The sequence below is a fragment of a genome, unplaced genomic scaffold (genome assembly GCF_019419815.1).
Source record: "Pyrus x bretschneideri cultivar Hongxiangsu unplaced genomic scaffold, Pyrus_bretschneideri_v1 Contig16, whole genome shotgun sequence".
Taxonomy (NCBI): Eukaryota; Viridiplantae; Streptophyta; class Magnoliopsida; order Rosales; family Rosaceae; genus Pyrus; species Pyrus x bretschneideri.
The window spans coordinates 1,799,680-1,817,805 of NW_025999457.1; the positions used below are offsets into that span (position 1 = coordinate 1,799,680).

Consider the following 18,126-nt stretch of genomic DNA (forward strand, 5'->3'; position numbering starts at 1 on the left):
ATTTTTGATTTTGATATTGAATACATTAAAGGCAGTCAGAATTGCATACCAGATTTTCTGACCAGAGAATTTTTGCAGGGGAAGAATGGGTTCCAATCCTAATCAAAGAAGGATTCCAGCCACTCTCACCCAAACCCCAGCACCAGTAAAACAAGAGTCTATTCCCGACTCTTCATCGGCCCTCGCCATTACAAACAGATTTACTCCCTTAGGATCAACAGTAGGAAATATCCGACCAAACTACCAAACGGCCTTAGCCACCCCTTATGATCCCTACTCTTCAGTTCGTTCTCCAGCTCCTTCACAGCCTAAAACACCTAGCTATGCTAAAACATCTCCATATGTCCAAAATCCCAATTCAGAAAAGCTTTTTAGCATCCCTCTTCACATTGACAAAAACTAACCCCCAGAGCGCATTGCCAAATTACTCCTTCCACCAAATTTTCATTTCTTACCAACTGAATCCTATAAAAGCCTAAAATATTACCAGGCTATCCTTTCAGAAACAGAAAGCATTGCTATTAAGCCAATTTACAGTACCACTCATCAAAACAAAATATTGTATCATTCACTCCATATTGAAAAATTCCTTACCGAACTCGAATGGGGAATTCCCCTTTTTCACACAAAACCCCTTCATACTTAGCATGTCCTCATCCCAAACAATCATTACAATTACTATGATTATATCCAAGCATGGACCAACATTTTTCTCCACCAGACAGAAGACTTTAGTCATTCATGGTTCATAACCTTTGATAAAAATTTCAGATTACGGTTTCCTGCATGGTTTCCAGATTGGTGGGCCTCCCATGGCCCAAGCTCTTCTATCATTCCAGATGACCTTCGTCATGTACTCACAAACAATTTCCAGCCCAGTTTTGACAGAAGTCGTTTCGACAACAGAGTTACTATTTTTTCACTGCTCATGGCCAAGTACAAGATTCCATGGATTCTCAAATGGAACTTTGAAGTAGACACTGGTGGTATTTATAGATCCCGATGGGTAAAATGGTGGGATAAATACAACCACCAAAAAATTATTGATTTTGTAAAAATGGAATTTCCCCAGGTATCTTCTCAGGCACTGCCAATCAAAGTTTCAACTTCGTCCTCACAAACTTTCCCAGTTCATCAACAATTTCCTGAGTTGCCAAAAACCCAGGAGCCAATTCAATCCCTATCAGACATTAGTTTGTCATCTTCCCTCAAAGGAAAACCTGCTAAGTCCTCTAGCTCGAAGAAAGAAAAATCTGCAAAGTCTACCCAGCTTCTGGATATGGCCCAACTGCTCATGGCTGAAGCAGCAATGCTACAAAAAAGAAAATGTTCAGATTCGGACTCTGACGCATCTGATGCCTCATCTCAACTTCCCTCCAAATGGGCAGATCAAGCAGATCTTCAAGATGCCCAAGATCCGTTTGATTATTAACATTCAGTATTTGCCCATGTGATTGTGCCAGTCAAACAACATCATCAGCAGTAGCTGCTTTCATCTCTTCTGTAAAAGAATTATTCTCCAATAGTGAAAAACAAAAAAGTCCCTATTCACAATAGTGAAAAACAAAAATGTCACTATTCATTTAACTTTTGTAAAAGAATCAAAGCATCTTCACTATTCATTCAGCTTTTGTAAAAGTAACATCGTGACTCCACAGTAGAGGTTCATCAGTCAGCCAGCAGGATTCCCGGATCAAAATGGCATCCTTCAATCATTCTCCTCCCTCTATAAAAGAAGAACTCATCTTCAGAAGAAGGATATAGTTTTTTAAACACTCTCTGCGTATTCGCAAGAACAGAGAATATTTCCAAACACTTGTAATACATATATTATTCAGGATGCCTGCGAGCTCCACCTTGTTTACTTATTTCATCTGCCATTAGGCAATACCTGTTTGTAATCTGCATTGCAGTAAGTTTTCAATAAAACTTATTTTCAAAATATATTTGCATCATTACATTTAATTCATTATTTTCTTTATATGTTCTACTTCCGCACTCTGAATTATATGGAAGGCTATGCCTCCTGCTGTTCTTTTTAATTCAATATATTGATATGTTTCTTTGTTTTTATATGCTTTACTTCCGCACTCTAAATTATATGGAAGGCTATGCCTCCTACCAGTAGTTCCACCCCATTTGGTATATTATATATATATATATATATATATATATATATATATATATATATGAGCAAGGCCCACTTTTTGGTGTTTAGTTAAAGATAACTTCTGCAAAGGAGCAACTGGGAAATGCTTAAAATAGAAGCAGTGCAACTTTTTGGCGATGTACAATCAGGAGGATGAAAAGAAACTAATTAGGAGTTGTACTAAAAGGAGATAAGTTGTTAAACGTGGTTAATTTGATAACATTATTAATAACTTTAGGTTGGCTATAACGAGTGAAAGTGTTCATCAAATATTCCAACGTTTATTGTTTTATATGGATTGTTCTACCAAATTGTTTGCAGCTTCGTATTGATGTTGACACTTCGTCTCAATATTCCGAGGTATAACAGGGTAGATGCTCCTCCTGTGATTTCGAGCTTCACCGTAGAATTAAAATTGTGTACAAGACTTTTTCTTAAAGAACGGTTTGGTCAAATTTAAATCAAGATGAAATCATTACCTCAAAAAAAGACTGTAGCCTCAGTTAATCCTATATTTTTCTTATTTATAAGAATCAATACGATCTCTATAAGGGAGACTTAATTTGTAGACTTTTTCTTATGAGCACGTTTATATACTTTGCTTTCTGCTCAAAAGCTGCTTCTCTGCTCAGTCTCGGGGGTAGAAGCTGCTGGTTCAGCTTCATATAAATTTGATCCTCTGTTTCTTGTTTTTCTGTGTTAATATCCTTGGTGTGTGTTTGTGCGTGTGTGTGTGTGTGTGTTGGAAAGGTTCTTATGTGTACATCCGCTACACTACGCAGTGTGCCAATATGGTGTATGAGAATATTTACACAAATTGTAACCCTAAATCTAACACATAATATGTATCCTAAACCCAAAACCCCAAATAGCATATATGTGATGTATTTGTCATCTTCTAGTGCCAGAGGCAGCGCACACGTCACTGAACACAATAACATTATATTAGTTGATATCAAAATCCACGTAGGGACGGTGAGGTATACATAAGCAACCATCTTATTCAATTAATACTAGATCATACTTTGTGGGTAGTGAAAAGCTTAACACATCCACTCAGGCACGTGGACCGTTCCTTGGCCCTTTTTGTTATCAGTTGTTGTCGTACCAGAACTGTTTTTGAAGATATGTAACCAGTTTGTCATCGACTTGGAAGGCCTTGGCTAGAACATCTGGATTGATGGGAGGTTTGGCGCCAAACACTGCATTTGCTATGGTGATGACTCCTGGGTTCTGGCTGCTAAGACCAGAAATGGCGACAGCATTGGTATGTCCCACATTCAGTTGAAAGTGAATAAGACCAACTGGGAACACAAATACATCTCCCTTGTTCAACACCTTGGTGAATAGACGATTATCCGGGTTCGACGTTACGAAGCCAACGTAGAGTGTACCTTCCTGGAGAAAAAGGATTTCCGTGCCGCGAGGGTGAGTGTGGGGAGGGTTTAGGCCATTTGGTGCAAAGTCTATGCGAACTAGCGATATGCCGAGAGTGTTTAATCCTGGTATTTGGTCCACATTAGCAGGTGTCACCGTTGAACCCAACGGATTTTGTGTGCTTCTTGGAGTTTGAAGCCCAGAAAAGAAGAAATCATTTGCTGATGCAAGCTTTGGGTCCTTGCAGAATTTCCCGTTCACAAACACTGCCATTACACCCCAAAAACAACAATTAATTAATTAATTAGTATTAATAAGGCTATGTACATGATTAACACAAACAATATATATATATATATGTATGTATATATGAGCTTCTATTAAACAAGTGCCAAATTATCAGTAAATGTGATACATACAAGAAACTAAATATTTATGTACTAAATACTAACGTACTCATATTGTTCATTTGCATGCTTTATATATTTTCCATGCAAACTATATAGAAAAACAATCTTCATACAAAATATTCCCGATGGCTTACGAAAAAATAATTGTAAAAAAAAGAGGATATATACTACATATATATTATTGCTATACCCCCTAATTTGGTGTCATTAAGTGCAACGCAGAAGTCCTGGAGGGGACTGGGGTCAGAGGCAGAGACAAGGGAGGTTGCGAATGCCAAGATGGCAACAATGCATACGAGGAATTGAGCACCTTTCATGGTTAATTAGGGTTTAAACTTAACTTAAAATGCCTCAAAACTTGTATTAATGTGTAGCGGGATGAAAATCCCGTATGGTGCATGTGCCTATTTATAGATCGGAAATAATGACTTGGTATTCGATATACCTTCATTGTCACCGGCCCCATTAATATCCAGAAGCAGGTTAAGACTTGGTTTGATGAAATATTTTAGTTCGTATTGACCAAAATTTCTTTCCCTCATCCATACATGGTTCAATTTCTTATATCCACATAATCTTTTTGAGAAAATTAATATCAAAATTTTGAATATTTGACAGTGCAAAATTTTAAAAAACATTAAATCGTCTAATGATGCTTTTTTTTTTTTTTTTTTTTGTAAATATGGTACCCACACGTATAACTGCGCTGTTAACTTAGGGTTTCATTTGAACTATACTTTCCCTTCTATATTAATACTAATAACTAGGGACAAAGTTTTTCTACTCAACCCACTAAGTTTTGAGTTCAAACCCTTCCCTTTAGAGTAACTTAAATTGTAATATCACTTTGTAATTAAAAAAAATAACTCTACATAAAATGCCTAAGCGAATTACAATTTCAAATACAGATAATTGTGAGTACTACTACTTCAAAATAGTTATTCCGTACTCTTTACTTTTTTGTTACGTTTTACACTGACATGATACCAAATGCTATTTAGTGTAACAATACTAATTTCCTTGAACGATTCTGTGTTTAGCACTTACGTGCTAACTTTTTAGTTTTCATTTAATTACCTTCTCTAAAGGGCTATTAGCTAGTATAGGATCCGGTGAGAAGAAAATATTTATATAATCATGGGGATAAAAACCATGTACTAGTAGTTGGAGATATTTTTCAGTTTACTATAAAGACCGCTTAGTATATCAAGTGTAATAATATAATTGATTGAATTCTTTTTAAGTTTTCAATTATTTTGTTGTTATACTTATATATTGAACTGTGTTCCCGACACATAAAAAAAATTTTGAACGAGTTTTGAGTTTGGACTAAAATGAGTAGTTAAAGGTATTGCGATATGGATATTAAAACTTGCCATTAACATTGAAGTTGACAAGTTTGCCTCGAAGTTGACAATTTTGCCTCAAACACTGACATGATACCAAATGCTATTTAAGTGTAACAATACTAATTTCCTTGAATGATTCTGTGTGTTTGGCACTTCCGTGCTAACTTTTTAGTTTTCATTTAATTACCTTCTCTAAAGGGCTATTGGCTAGTACAGGGTCAGGTGAGAAGAAAATGTTTATATATTCATGGGGATAAGGAGTTTTGAGTTTAGACTAAAAGGAGTAGTTAAAGGTGATGCGATATGGATATTAAAACTTGCAATTAACATGTTTACCAAAAAAAAAAAAAAAACAACTTGCAATTGACATTGAAGTTGACGAGTTTGGCTCAAAGTTGACAATTTTGCCTCAAACACTATTGCCGCTCCGAACTGCTCCTATCATTTCCAACTGCACCGTAGAAAATTGAGTACAGGACTTTGTCTTCCTTTTCATTATTCTCAACCTTCTAGCTGGGAACTGGTGTTGCTCACTTTCCCCATAGAAGAATTAGTTGCTGCAAGTAGTTTTTGGCCTTGTTTGTGGCTTTGAACGTGTGGTAACTTTGAATTACATTGAGTTTTCCAAACGTGGAAACAAGTTAATGAGCGCAAGGTTATATACAGTACTTATGGTTTGCTATGTGTGTTCAATTAAGTAGTGTGGTGTCAATTTTAGTCAAAAATATGGACCATACGTAAATATATTTACAGTAAAACTTTTTATAGCGATAATGTTGAGGTCAAACTCATTTTATTATTATAAAAGGTTATTACTCATTAGAGATGTAGTTAAATTAATTGATTTAGTTATCCTTAATAGAAGTCAACTACATTAGTAGTAGAGCATGTCAAGATGTTGTTGAGAGCATGAATCTCACGTTGAGAAAAAAAAAAAGATCTTGTATGTGCTTATAAGTAAGTTGAGTTACTTTCTATATTGTCAATTAGTAATCTCAATTTTGCATGTGTGAAGCTCAATGGCTACACGGGCTCCATGTTACCCGATTTATGTTGTCCACGTGTCAAGCTTGAAAATTCGTCACACGCAGTGGTCTAAAAAACGCTCTAGGCGGCCGCCCAGGCACTAGACGACGATGCTCTGCCCAAATTAATCCAAAATCGTTTACTAAATCAGGAAAGCTATTAGGCAGCGTAAGGCGAACGCTTGGGCGGCCTAAATGGACACTAGGTGGGCTAAAAGGAAGTTGGATGGTCTGGGCAGCCTGAGAAAATACGACTGGTCTACCTATAAGCAGGCAAACACTGCCCAATTTAAATGCTCTACACCTCGCCGTCTTTTCTCCCCAAAGTCTCGCCGTCTCCCTCTCAGTGTGACGATGGTTTACAAGACGAGAGAGAGAGTATGGATTTTTAATTGCAGATGTGGTGATATGGTTGACGGCAGCAATGGTTTTTGCAGTGAGTAGCTTAGGGTTTTATTGTGAAAAGGGTGAGTTGGTGATTGGGAATCGGGAGGCTGTACAAGTATCTTGGTGTATTCTTTTATTCTAATAGGAAATATTGGATAATAAATGGATTAGATGGCTTTGGGTTTTTGGTTAGGGTCCATTGCGCCCATCTACAATGAACTGGACAATTCTATTCAAATATGAACCAAGGAATACAAGGCCCAACCTTGCATTTTATTAATGAAAAAGGCCCCAAAAATTTATAGGCTTAGAAAATGATACAAAAGGTATAAAATTTTACATATTTTCTTACACATATGTTTTTCTTAAAAAAAAAAAAAAAAACATATTATTCAATGTTTATTCACATATTATGTAGTAAATTGAATTAATTTATATGATGTATAATAAAATTACTTAAATCCACCTAGGTGCCTGACTAGCGCCTAGCGTTTTTTAGAACCTTGGCCACACATGAGAAGACGTATTGAGAGTATGAATTCCTGTAAAAATATGACTCCTTGTATTTATGTGTGAAGGTATTACAATATGTATAGGGTTATATCAATCCCTATTTACGTAAAAATCCGACACCAATTACAATTGAAAAATACTTTCTTATAATACATTTACGGAGAAGATTTGGGATTAATTTCTTCCAATCTAACAGTTCCACATATGGGCAAGGTAATAAATTCCTATAATACATGCAATAATTACGAAGACGTTCGGGATTAATTTCCTCTTATCGTACAAATTCAACATCGGGGAAAGGAGGGACTTTGCATGCATGTGCTTCTAAGTAAGTTCGGCTACTCCTTATATTGCCAATTGGTTTTATGATGGAAACTCAACTTTCTTCAGATGTAACATTGGAAAAAAGAGACACTTAATCTCTAAAAGCGCTAGTGGTGTATGTGTGCATATGTAGTGCTCTCTTGAATGCTTCCCTTTCTAAGTAAATCTTATGAATACATATAATACAACCGGTGCAATTTGAACCCATTCAATTGAATACATTTCCTTCTCCTTGTAACATTGCATATTTTTGGATTGATCGACAAATATTACTATATGGAGACAAGCTTCTTAAGATGGAACTGAATAAGTTATAACTAATTACAATGTGGAGTTTATTTCTATGTTTAACCGGGACAAATTAGGACTTAGATTTTTTATGACTACATGGAGGTTATTTCTTTTTATAGTGTCACTATAGAGAAGTTTTACTGTAATATGTTTTTACTGTGGGAGTTGCAACTTCTTAAAACTCTGATTGAGAGAAACTTACCTCTCACCCACGACCCCCCTTGTCACACACTCACTTAAACCCTATCCACTTCTCTCCAATTGATGCATCAAAGGGTACTGCTATTCACATATTCATTTTTACTCCTCACACATTCCTCTCAATTTTTGGTCATCAGATCGAATGAATTGAAGAAGATCACTAGTCAAAAATTAACAAGGGTTTGTGAAAGGTAAAGATAGGTGTATGAATAGCACTTTCCTTCATCAAATTCAATCTTCACTACCCCCAGGGTGATTTCTACAAGTTATTACCAAGAAAACTAAAATCATGATAATCGTCTTGTAGATATAGAGGTGATTTTCAGGCGAATCAAATTGGAAACAAGGTTTCATATATCCATTCCAAATATTTCAAAGGTGGTGTAATATTTCAAAGGTGGTGTTGTTGATGCGGATGGGGAAGCAACCAGCCATGTGCTAGTTAAGGTGACGCATCCCGAAGATGCCAATGCTTCGTGTACTCTTTTTCCCTTCACTAAGTTTGTTCTACTGATTTTGCTTAGAAAGGTTGTTAATGAGACACCAGTTTTAGTCATCCGACCCGACAATGCAGGTTTTGCTTAAAATCTTTAGTTTGTCGTTCACATGGGTAGAAATTTCCAAGAGTACGAAGTTTCTACCACGTCGACTATTGATTTTTCTCTCTGCTTGGTTTTTTCAGGTCGTCCTCATGAAGAGCATACATTTAAGTTTTGAGAGAGAAAAAGAAGAGGCATTGACATGGAGTTCCCGTGATTAGCCAATTGAGTAATTCGTGAATGTCCAAAGTGTTGCAGTGCATTTAGTCCACAATTGGAGTAACTGGTAGGCCATTGATTCCTTAATTAATTCAATAGGTCATTGATTTCTCAATATTGAATTAAGGGTATTTGTGTAATTTTTCATGATAGTCACCCAACCTTATAAAGATGGTTATGTCTCACATTGTAACACTACGAAATTCTCTAATAAGAATTCATTGATTCTCTCTCAAATTAATTTCCTCTACAACAAATATGAAATTTTTGACATGATAAAAACTCCACTATATAAAAGTGGCTATGTATGATTTGTGTGGATGCAAATTTCCGTCTTCTTCTTCTTGGACAAAATTGCACCTACAAAACAAATAACATCTTAGGTCAAGGCCAAGAGCCTCACACGCCCACAATGAATGGGGGAGGCATTGGCCGAAGAACCTTCGATGCCAAAGTTAGAATTTTGAGGAAAAAGTATTTGGAGAATTTAGAGAATTTTGCAAAAGAGTTGGAATTTTGTTTTGGAGAAAATGAGATGGTATTTATAGGGGTGTGGCCGGCCCCTTTGGGAGGAGATGGACCGGCCACTTGGATGGTTTTTTTGGTGAGATTCATGATTTGTATGTTTTGAATAAATACCCATTTTGAGCACTTTTGACTTGATTGAGAATGGTTGTCCACTGCTTGCGCGTAGAAGTTCTGATGTTCCTCGAGGATAATTTTGTCATTTTCACCCTAGAATCCACATGTCACCTCTATATTTTTCTTGATTATTTTTGGCTTCACAATTTATTAATTTAGAATCATGTTCAAAAAACTTCTTAATTATGTTCTTAGAATTGGTAGATTACTCTGGTTTCGAACATAATTTGAATTAGAACATAAGTCAAATTTTTCGGCACATAATTAGAAATAAAAATACACTTATAAATTATGATGAGTGCACAATCAGACTTTTGAAATGGCATCAACAACACTTACTGTTCATGAATAATGACTAACTAACTACACCATACCATAACCCATCTCAGCCCTTAAGTGCCAACGGGCAACATATCTTGGGGATTAATTGGCGTAGGTGGACGGGGGAAGCCATGCTCCGCGCCGCCCTACATCAACTCTTCACCATGCCATTACATGGTGGGCTTCAAGAAAAAGAATAGCCCAAATGCTTGGGGATGTCACTTCTAAGCCTTTTGTGCAGCTGAATTGAACTCCTAAAGTATGTCCTTTGCCAAAAATTCTCAAATTAGAGACTGCTTTGTCAAAATTTGGAGCTAATATTTGCCAAAGGCTAATGGCAGATATGACCTAAGTTAGTAGGCCGATGCATTTTATTTGTTATCTAAATGGTGGCGGAGCTGAAGCCCCCCAATGCCCTCATGACCTTCAATGATTCATTTTCGGATTCAATATGTCCTCTTAAATAAAGTGGCCACAAGCAGTTGTATTCACACACAAAAATGTTCGACTCACTGATTCTGACGTATTAGAGAAGACCTATTCCACTTTTAACTCCTCTAGTACTATGCTCCAGCAGCAATAAACGAAGCGGAACTATTAAAGATTCTCAGACCTCATAGCAATTCTCTTCACCAGGCCATGCCACGGTGGGCTTTATGAAAAAAAAAAAGGGAGCCAAAATGCATGGGGATGTCACTTTTTAGCCTTTCTTGCAATTGATTTGAGCATTGTAAATCGGTAATATTATGGGCAGAAACTCCATATATATTATGAGCATTATATATTATTTTATCTTATGACCGATGTTGGATCATATTCTCCAACACGCCCCCTTACGAGTGGCTCCACACGAGATCACAAAGGAATCCAATTCTCACATTGAAAACTGGTCAAGTCATTATACGGAGGTAGCCCAACTTAAGGAGGCGAATTTGAGCCTAGTAAATCGGGCACAGAACGGGTCGAAAAAAGAGTTTGCTCTGATACCATGATAAACTTTATAGCCCATGTAGGACCACCACTAATATCACCGATATTATCCCAACTTAACCACCTATTACTAAGTTTGTTCAAAAAAGAAAACCACAATTAGGTGTTTGATTTTATCACAAATGCCTCGGTGATATTCGGAGTGAAAACTCTCATACAGTATTTGAATATTAATTTTTTCATACAACAGATGTAAAATTCTATCTCTAAAACACATTTTTTTCATACATTTCCACTCATTTTATTCAAGGATTTCCAACAAACTTCTCATCTAAGATTTGCTAAGAGTCTTAGCCTAAGACTATTTAAACAACTTTGAATTGTATTTTATGGTGTTGATTTAGCAAATGTTAGCTGATTTGTCAATTTTTGGAGCTAATATTATTCCAAAGGCTAATGCTAGATATGAGCTAAAAGTTAGTAGGCCATGAATTTTGTTTGTTATTTGAATGGTGGTGGAGGTGAGCCCCCATGCCCACATGATCTTCACTCATTCATTTCGGATTCAACGGTCCTCCCAAATAACGAATGAGGATTCTCTTTGGATTTTTTTTTTGTGAAGATCTAAATGATTATTTCTTCGTATTCGTTTATCGTAAATTATGCAGTCAGTTTTTATTAGTACTATTTATGTTCAATTTTAGATAACAATTTTAAAATAATTTTTGACCATAAAATATACAATAAATGAATCCGATTAAAGAATTACTGATATTGTCACCCAAAAAAATCCAAATAGGATCTCATTCGCAAATAACGTGGCCACAAGTAATTGCGCGCGCACGCACACACAAATCTCAAACTCTCGACTCTTGAATACTGGTGTGTTTGTTTACCTTCATTAAGTTTCACTAGATTAGACTACAATGAAACTTAGTGAAATCTTGTGTTTGTTGTCAGAAAGGATTAGGTTTAATAAGATTAGCTTTCACTTGCACGGATTACAGGCCTTAGTGAGTCCCCCCGAAACGTATAGGATTGCTAAGACTGTGCTCTCTCTCGTCCTTAGGCGCTCGCCTCCTCTCTTTCTCGGCATCGTCTGATCAACTCCTCTATCGTGTCCACATCTGTTTGACCCCTCCGACGTCAGCCACCATTCTCTGCTGCATCGTCGTCTGATCAACTCTTTTCTCACATCCTCATTTGCTTGACCCCTTCGGCCTCAGCCACTCCCCGCCATGTCGACTGATCAACTCTTCTCACATGCTCATCTTGTTCGAGGACCTCGCCAGACCATCCCATCGACCACTGAAACTCAAGTCGCAATCTCGCAGATAATTGTTGATGTTTACGAAATCATAGATTTTGTATTTCACAGATGTGAAATTCCCCAATTTTTTATTCTCTTGCCGCTTGATTTCGGTTTTGCTCTTTGGTACTTGCTCCAACCCTCACAAGATTTGCAATTTCTGCTAATGGTGATTGGAATTTGTGTTGTAGTCTTGGAAATCAGTTTTTTTTTTTAAAAAAAAACCCAATTTATCTGTGAATTTGGTGTTATGATTTGTGTAAATTGCTGCTATTGTGTTGTGGGCGTTTGGCAATTTCTACAATTTTTTTGCAAAATGGGTATATTTCGGTTTCTAATTTCTGCAATTTCGTTTACGATTACTGTTAGCTCGACATTTGTTCACATCATCCAGTTTGCTTCTTTTTTGTATCCAATTTATTATTTGGATATGTTTTTTAGACCCAAATTCAGATAATATTTTTTTCATTATTCTGTCCTCTTAGTTCTACACTGCATCAAAGTATCACTAATTTAGTCCAGCTTAGTTTAGTCTAAATGAATCCAATTTAATTCCTAAAACTAATCTAGTCCGAGATAGTGCGCTACAACAAACGCACCATTAACAGCTACAATAAATAATGTATTAAAAAAAAAATATATATATATATGTGTGTGTGTGTGTATAGGAGTCATCCTCCATCGTGTAAACGACAAAGAGGTAGATTCAAAAGTGGTTCCACGTGATTCAATCTTTTTGCTGAATATTCATTTTCCTACGATGGGCCCATTCCGGCATTCCCATCCAAATGATTCCCGCAAGTACGTCGTCGTTTTTTTAATTAACGTGGTTGGTGGACCGACTTATAGATATGATTGATCATAGCAAATGAATATCTTTATCGGGTTAAGATCCTCTCCTCATCTCATCTTTTCGGATCCTGCAAGTCAACCAATTATGACCGTCCACAAGAAGATCATGCGGTCAGGAATCAACAAGAAGCGGCGGCCCTTCGCCCACATTGCAAGAAGTGGTCGACGATGTCTCTCGGTGATGCCCGGCTACTTCTCTGGCGAAGGTCGTCGTCTAATCGATGCCCATTGAGGCAAGTTGATGTGCGGCTGCTTCTCCATAAACGGTACTGCATTGAGATCCATCAAGCCAAGTCGATGCCCAAGTCCAGAGATTCACGTCAAGTGGATGGATCTGCGATAGCTGGGAAGGGGGAGAACGAAGTGGACTACCCCGTTTACGGCGGGGCTGCTACTTGCTGATTGATTCGCAGGATCTGGATTCAAAGAGGATTTTAACCAATCTTCATCATTCTCAATTTCTAAATTGTTAATTAACAGTATAAAAAGATTTGAGGTATTAGCTGATTTCCTACCAATTTGTAAGCGGATGTCAAATTTCCTGAACTTTAATTTTAATCAATTATCCTCTTGCATTTTTATAATTAACTAATTTTTTTCTTAATTTTAATTTTAACTGATTATTCCACTAAACTTTTATAATTGACCTATGTACTCCTAAACCCTAAAAATCACACAAAAAATATGTCGAAAGTGAACTACCAGAAGAGAAGAAGAAGAAGGAACAATATATTGTTTACATTAAGAATAAAATTACTTTTTTTTTCAGTTATAAAATTAAAATTTAAAAAAAAAAGACATTAACCAATTATAAAAGTTAAAGAAACTAAAAAAATAATTATTAAAATTAAAATTTATAAAAAAAAAATGACAGTTCCTTACAAATTTAAACAAAAAATTCGACTTACCCCTAAACAAAATTTCATGATTAAATCATCTCCAGGCGAAACCTAATAAACTAATAAACATTTGTTTGGGGTTTTTTTGGGTCCACATGCTTGATACTATCACGTGAAATTTGATCTGAGCATCATCACATGTATATCATCCGGATGTATTCCACACGCAATTTTTTTTTTTTTGTAATTTTTTTGGTCTAAAACTTAATAAGCAAGCAAAAATAATAGTACGCAGACTAATTATTTCATAAAATTTAGAGGACAAAATTCTGTAAAACTCGATTATTTCATAAAATTTAGAGGACAAAATTCTGTAAAACTCGTCGATATTTATTGCAAGCCACAACTGCCAATTAGAAATTCAGAAAAAATATTACTATAAATAAAAATCAAGGAGTAGGATTCTCTCTCATCCTGTTTCCATCATTTTCCTTCCCCTCCTCTCACAAATTGATTTTTGTCTTCTTCTGACTATTAAAAAATTAACACAAAATGTTGACATGGTTTAATCGTAACCATTCAAATAGGAGAGGATGGAAGGGAAGGGAGATTAGAAGGGGAGAGAATCTTACTCCAGAAACCAACACCTTCCCCTCTCTTTCTCTAAACTCTCCTTCCGTCCTCTTCTGTGTTGCAACTCGACTAACTCTCAACCGTTTGATCTTTCAACATTACAAATTTTATGGATCGCGAGAACAGATCTGCGGTGGATACATTTAAGTTTCTCCCACGCCGACTATTGATTTTTTTCTTTGCTTGGTTTTTTTTTCTGGTCGTCCTCATGAAGAGCTTACATTTAAGTTTGGAAGAGACGAAGAAGAGGCATTGACATGGAGTTCCCGTGATTGCCCAACTGAGTAATCCATGAATGTCCAAAGGAGAGTGTTGCATGACATTTATGTCAGTCCACTAATTGATGTAACTGTTAGGCCATTGATTCCTCAATTGATTTCTCCATATTGAAATTAAGGGCATTTGTGTAGTTTTCCAAAATAGTCACACCACCTTATAAAGATGGTTACATCTCATATTATAACACTACGAAATTCTCTAATAAGAATTCTCTGAATCTCTCTCAAATTATTTTATTCTACAACAGATATGATTTTTTTGCCATGATAGCCACTTCACTATATAAAGGTGGCTATGCATGACTTGTTTAATTCAAAATCATGTTAAAAAAAAATTTCTTAATTATGTTCTTAAAACTGGTAGATAACTCTGATTTCAAGCATAATTTGATTTATCATAACATAATTCAGATATTCGGCACATTATTAGAAAGAAAATTACACTTATAATGAGTACACAATGAGAATTTTAGAGTGTCATTAACAACATTTTTTGCATAGGTAATGACTAGCTAACTACATCATGTCATAACCCATCTCAGCCCTTAAGGGCCAAAGGACAACATTATCTTGGGGATTAATTGGCGTAGGTGGACGGGAAGCCATAGTCCGCGCTACCCTACATCAACTCTTCACCATACCATTACATGGTGGACTTCACGAAAAGGAAGGAGCCCAAATGCTTCGGGATGTCACTTTTTAGCCTTTTTTTTGCGGCTGATTTGAACTCCTAAAATATGTCCTTTGCCAAAAATTCTCAAATTAGAGACTATTTTGTCAAAATTTGGAGCTAATATTTGCCAACGGTAGATGGGACCTAAGTTAGTAGGCCGATGCATTTTGTTTGTTATCTAAATGGTGGTGGAGCTGAGCCCCCCACCCCCCGATCCCACACCCCACCCCATCCCACCCCACCCCACCCCACCCAACACCCCCCCCCCCCCCCGCGGGGGCCCTTTTTTTCTCAGGCACCCACATGACCTTCAATGATTCATTTTTGAATTGTGTCCTTGCAAATAACGTGGCCACAAGCAATTGCATACACACAATAATATCCAACTCAATGATTCCGACCTACCCCCCCCCCCCCCCCGCGGGGGCCCTTTTTTTCTCAGGCACCCACATGACCTTCAATGATTCATTTTCGAATTGTGTCCTCGCAAATAACGTGGCCACAAGCAATTGCATACACACAATAATATCCAACTCAATGATTCCGACCTATTGAAGAAGTGCGCCCTTAACACCTCAAGCATTGTGCTCCAGCAACAGTACACGAAGCGGAACTATCAAAGATTCTCGGACCTCACAACAATTCTCTTCACTAGGCCATCACATGGTGGGTTTTTTGAAAAAACAGAAGAGCCTCAATGCATGGGGATATCACCTTATAGCCTATCTTGCAACTGATTTGAGCCTAGTAAATTGGTGATATTATGGATGAAAACTCAAATATATTATTTGTTTTATGACTTATGTGGGATCCTATTTTTCAACACATCCCCTCACGAGTAGCTCCACACAAGATCACAAGAGGAACAAACTCCCACATTGAAAATTGGTCAAGTGATTATACGGAGCTAACACAACTTTTCGAAAGCCCAACTTAAAGAGACAAATTTGAGCCTAGTAAAAGCGAGCTCAGGAAGTGTCGAAAAAATAGCTTGCTTCAACGAAAAAAAAAAAAAAAACCACATATTACTCGGTGTTAGATCTTATTACAAATATCTCGGTGATATTAGGATCCTATTCTCCAACACACAATTTTCCATACACTTGCACTCATTTTATTCTAGTATTTCCATCAAACTTCTCATCTAGGGTTTGCTAAAGACTATTTAAACAAACTTTGAATAGCATTTCATGGTGTTGACCGTGGCAAATATTAAGCTGATTTATCAAATTTGAAGTTAATATTTACCATAGGCTAATGCTAGACATAAGCCAAGTTAGTAGGCCATGCATTTTTGTTTGTTATCTGAATGGTGGTGGAGGTGAGCCCCGGGCCCCCCCCCCCCCCAAGTAGGCCATGCATTTTTGTTTGTTATCTGAATGGTGGTGGAGGTGAGCCCCGCGCCCCCCCCCCCTCCCCCCCAGGCCCACATGACCTTCACTCGTTCATTTCGGATTCAACGGTCCTCGCAGATAACGTGGCCACAAGCAATTGCGCACACACGTACACATAAAAATCTCCAACTCTCGACTCTTGGGTACTCGTAACATCTACAATAAATAAATATTAAAAAAGAAAAATGAAAAGAGAGGAGTCAAGAGTTGTTACGACAAAGAGCTAGATTTGAAAGGGATTCAGATCCTCTCTGGATCTAAGGATTCTGAGCTTAGGAATTAATTGATCATGCTGGTTAAAATTTGATCCAAATGCTACAAATAAGAGATTTCACTAAAAATTATAATAATTATAACGGTTGAATCAAATTTCAACGGATCGGATCAATTAATTCCTAAACTCAAAATCCTTAGATTCGGAGAGGATCTGGATCCATTCAAAAGTGGTTTCACGTGATTCAATCGTTTTGCTGAATATTCATTGTCTTTTTGCTGAATATTCATTTTGCCACAATGGGCCATTCCTATCTATATGATTCCCGTAAGTACGCCGTCGTTTTTTTATGAACGTGGTCGGTGGACCGACTTCTAGATATGATTGATCATAGCAAAGTTAAGATCCTCTCCTCATCTCAACTTTTCGGATCCTGCAAATCAACCAATTATGACCGTCCACAAGAAGATCATGTGGCCAGGAATCAACAAGAAGCAGCAGCCTTTCGCCCGTAAACCTCGAGGCCATATTGCAAAACGTGGTCGACGATGTCTCTCGGTGATGCCCGGCTACTTCTCTGGCGAAGGTCGTCGTCTAATCTGTGCCCATCGAGGCAAGTCGATGCCCGGCTGCTCCTTCATAAACGGTACTGCATTAAGATCCATCGAGCCAAGTCGATGCCCAATTCCAAATTCGCTCAAGTGGATGGATCTGCGACCGCTGGGAAGGGGGAGAACGAAGTAGACGACCCCGTTTGCAGCGGGGTTGCTGCTTGCTGATTGATTCGCAGGATCTGGACAATTAACATTCAAAGAGGATTTTAACCAATCTTCATCATTCTCAATTTCTAAATTGTTAATTAACAATATAAAAAAAATATTAGCTGATTTCCTACTAATTTGTAAGCGGATGCTAATTTCTTACCTAAACTTTAATTTTAAGTCAATTATCTTCTTGAACTTTTATAATTAACTAATTTTTTCTTGAATTTTAATTTTAAACGATTATCCCACCAAACTTTTATAATTAGCCTATGCACTTGTTTGGACCCAAATTTACACCATTGGTCTGTGCAATTAAGACCATTGAGTGAGCATAGCTCTCAACCGTCAGATGAAAAGTGAAGATAATTTTGTTATTATTGAAAGATAATATTATGATTTTTATCATAATCATTATCGTTTAACAAATTATCTTGATATTTTCTTATACGGAATAATAAGATGCAAAGTAAGTTTTCGAGCAAGCAGTACAATT

At 36.9% G+C, this 18,126-nt stretch overlaps 1 protein-coding gene across 1 annotated transcript; it reads right to left on the reverse strand.

Annotated features, from left to right (window-relative positions):
- Nucleotides 1-3,075: 3,075 nt before the first annotated feature.
- On the reverse strand, nucleotides 3,076-4,474 carry LOC108865350 (germin-like protein subfamily 1 member 11). The gene is made up of 2 exons (XM_018649983.2): nucleotides 4,127-4,474; nucleotides 3,076-3,792 (listed from the first exon to the last, which is right to left on the reverse strand). The coding sequence occupies exons 1-2, from the start codon at nucleotides 4,251-4,253 to the stop codon at nucleotides 3,242-3,244; spliced, it is 678 nt and encodes a 225-aa protein (XP_018505499.2). The 5' UTR covers nucleotides 4,254-4,474; the 3' UTR covers nucleotides 3,076-3,241.
- Between the last annotated feature and the right edge of the window lie 13,652 nt (nucleotides 4,475-18,126).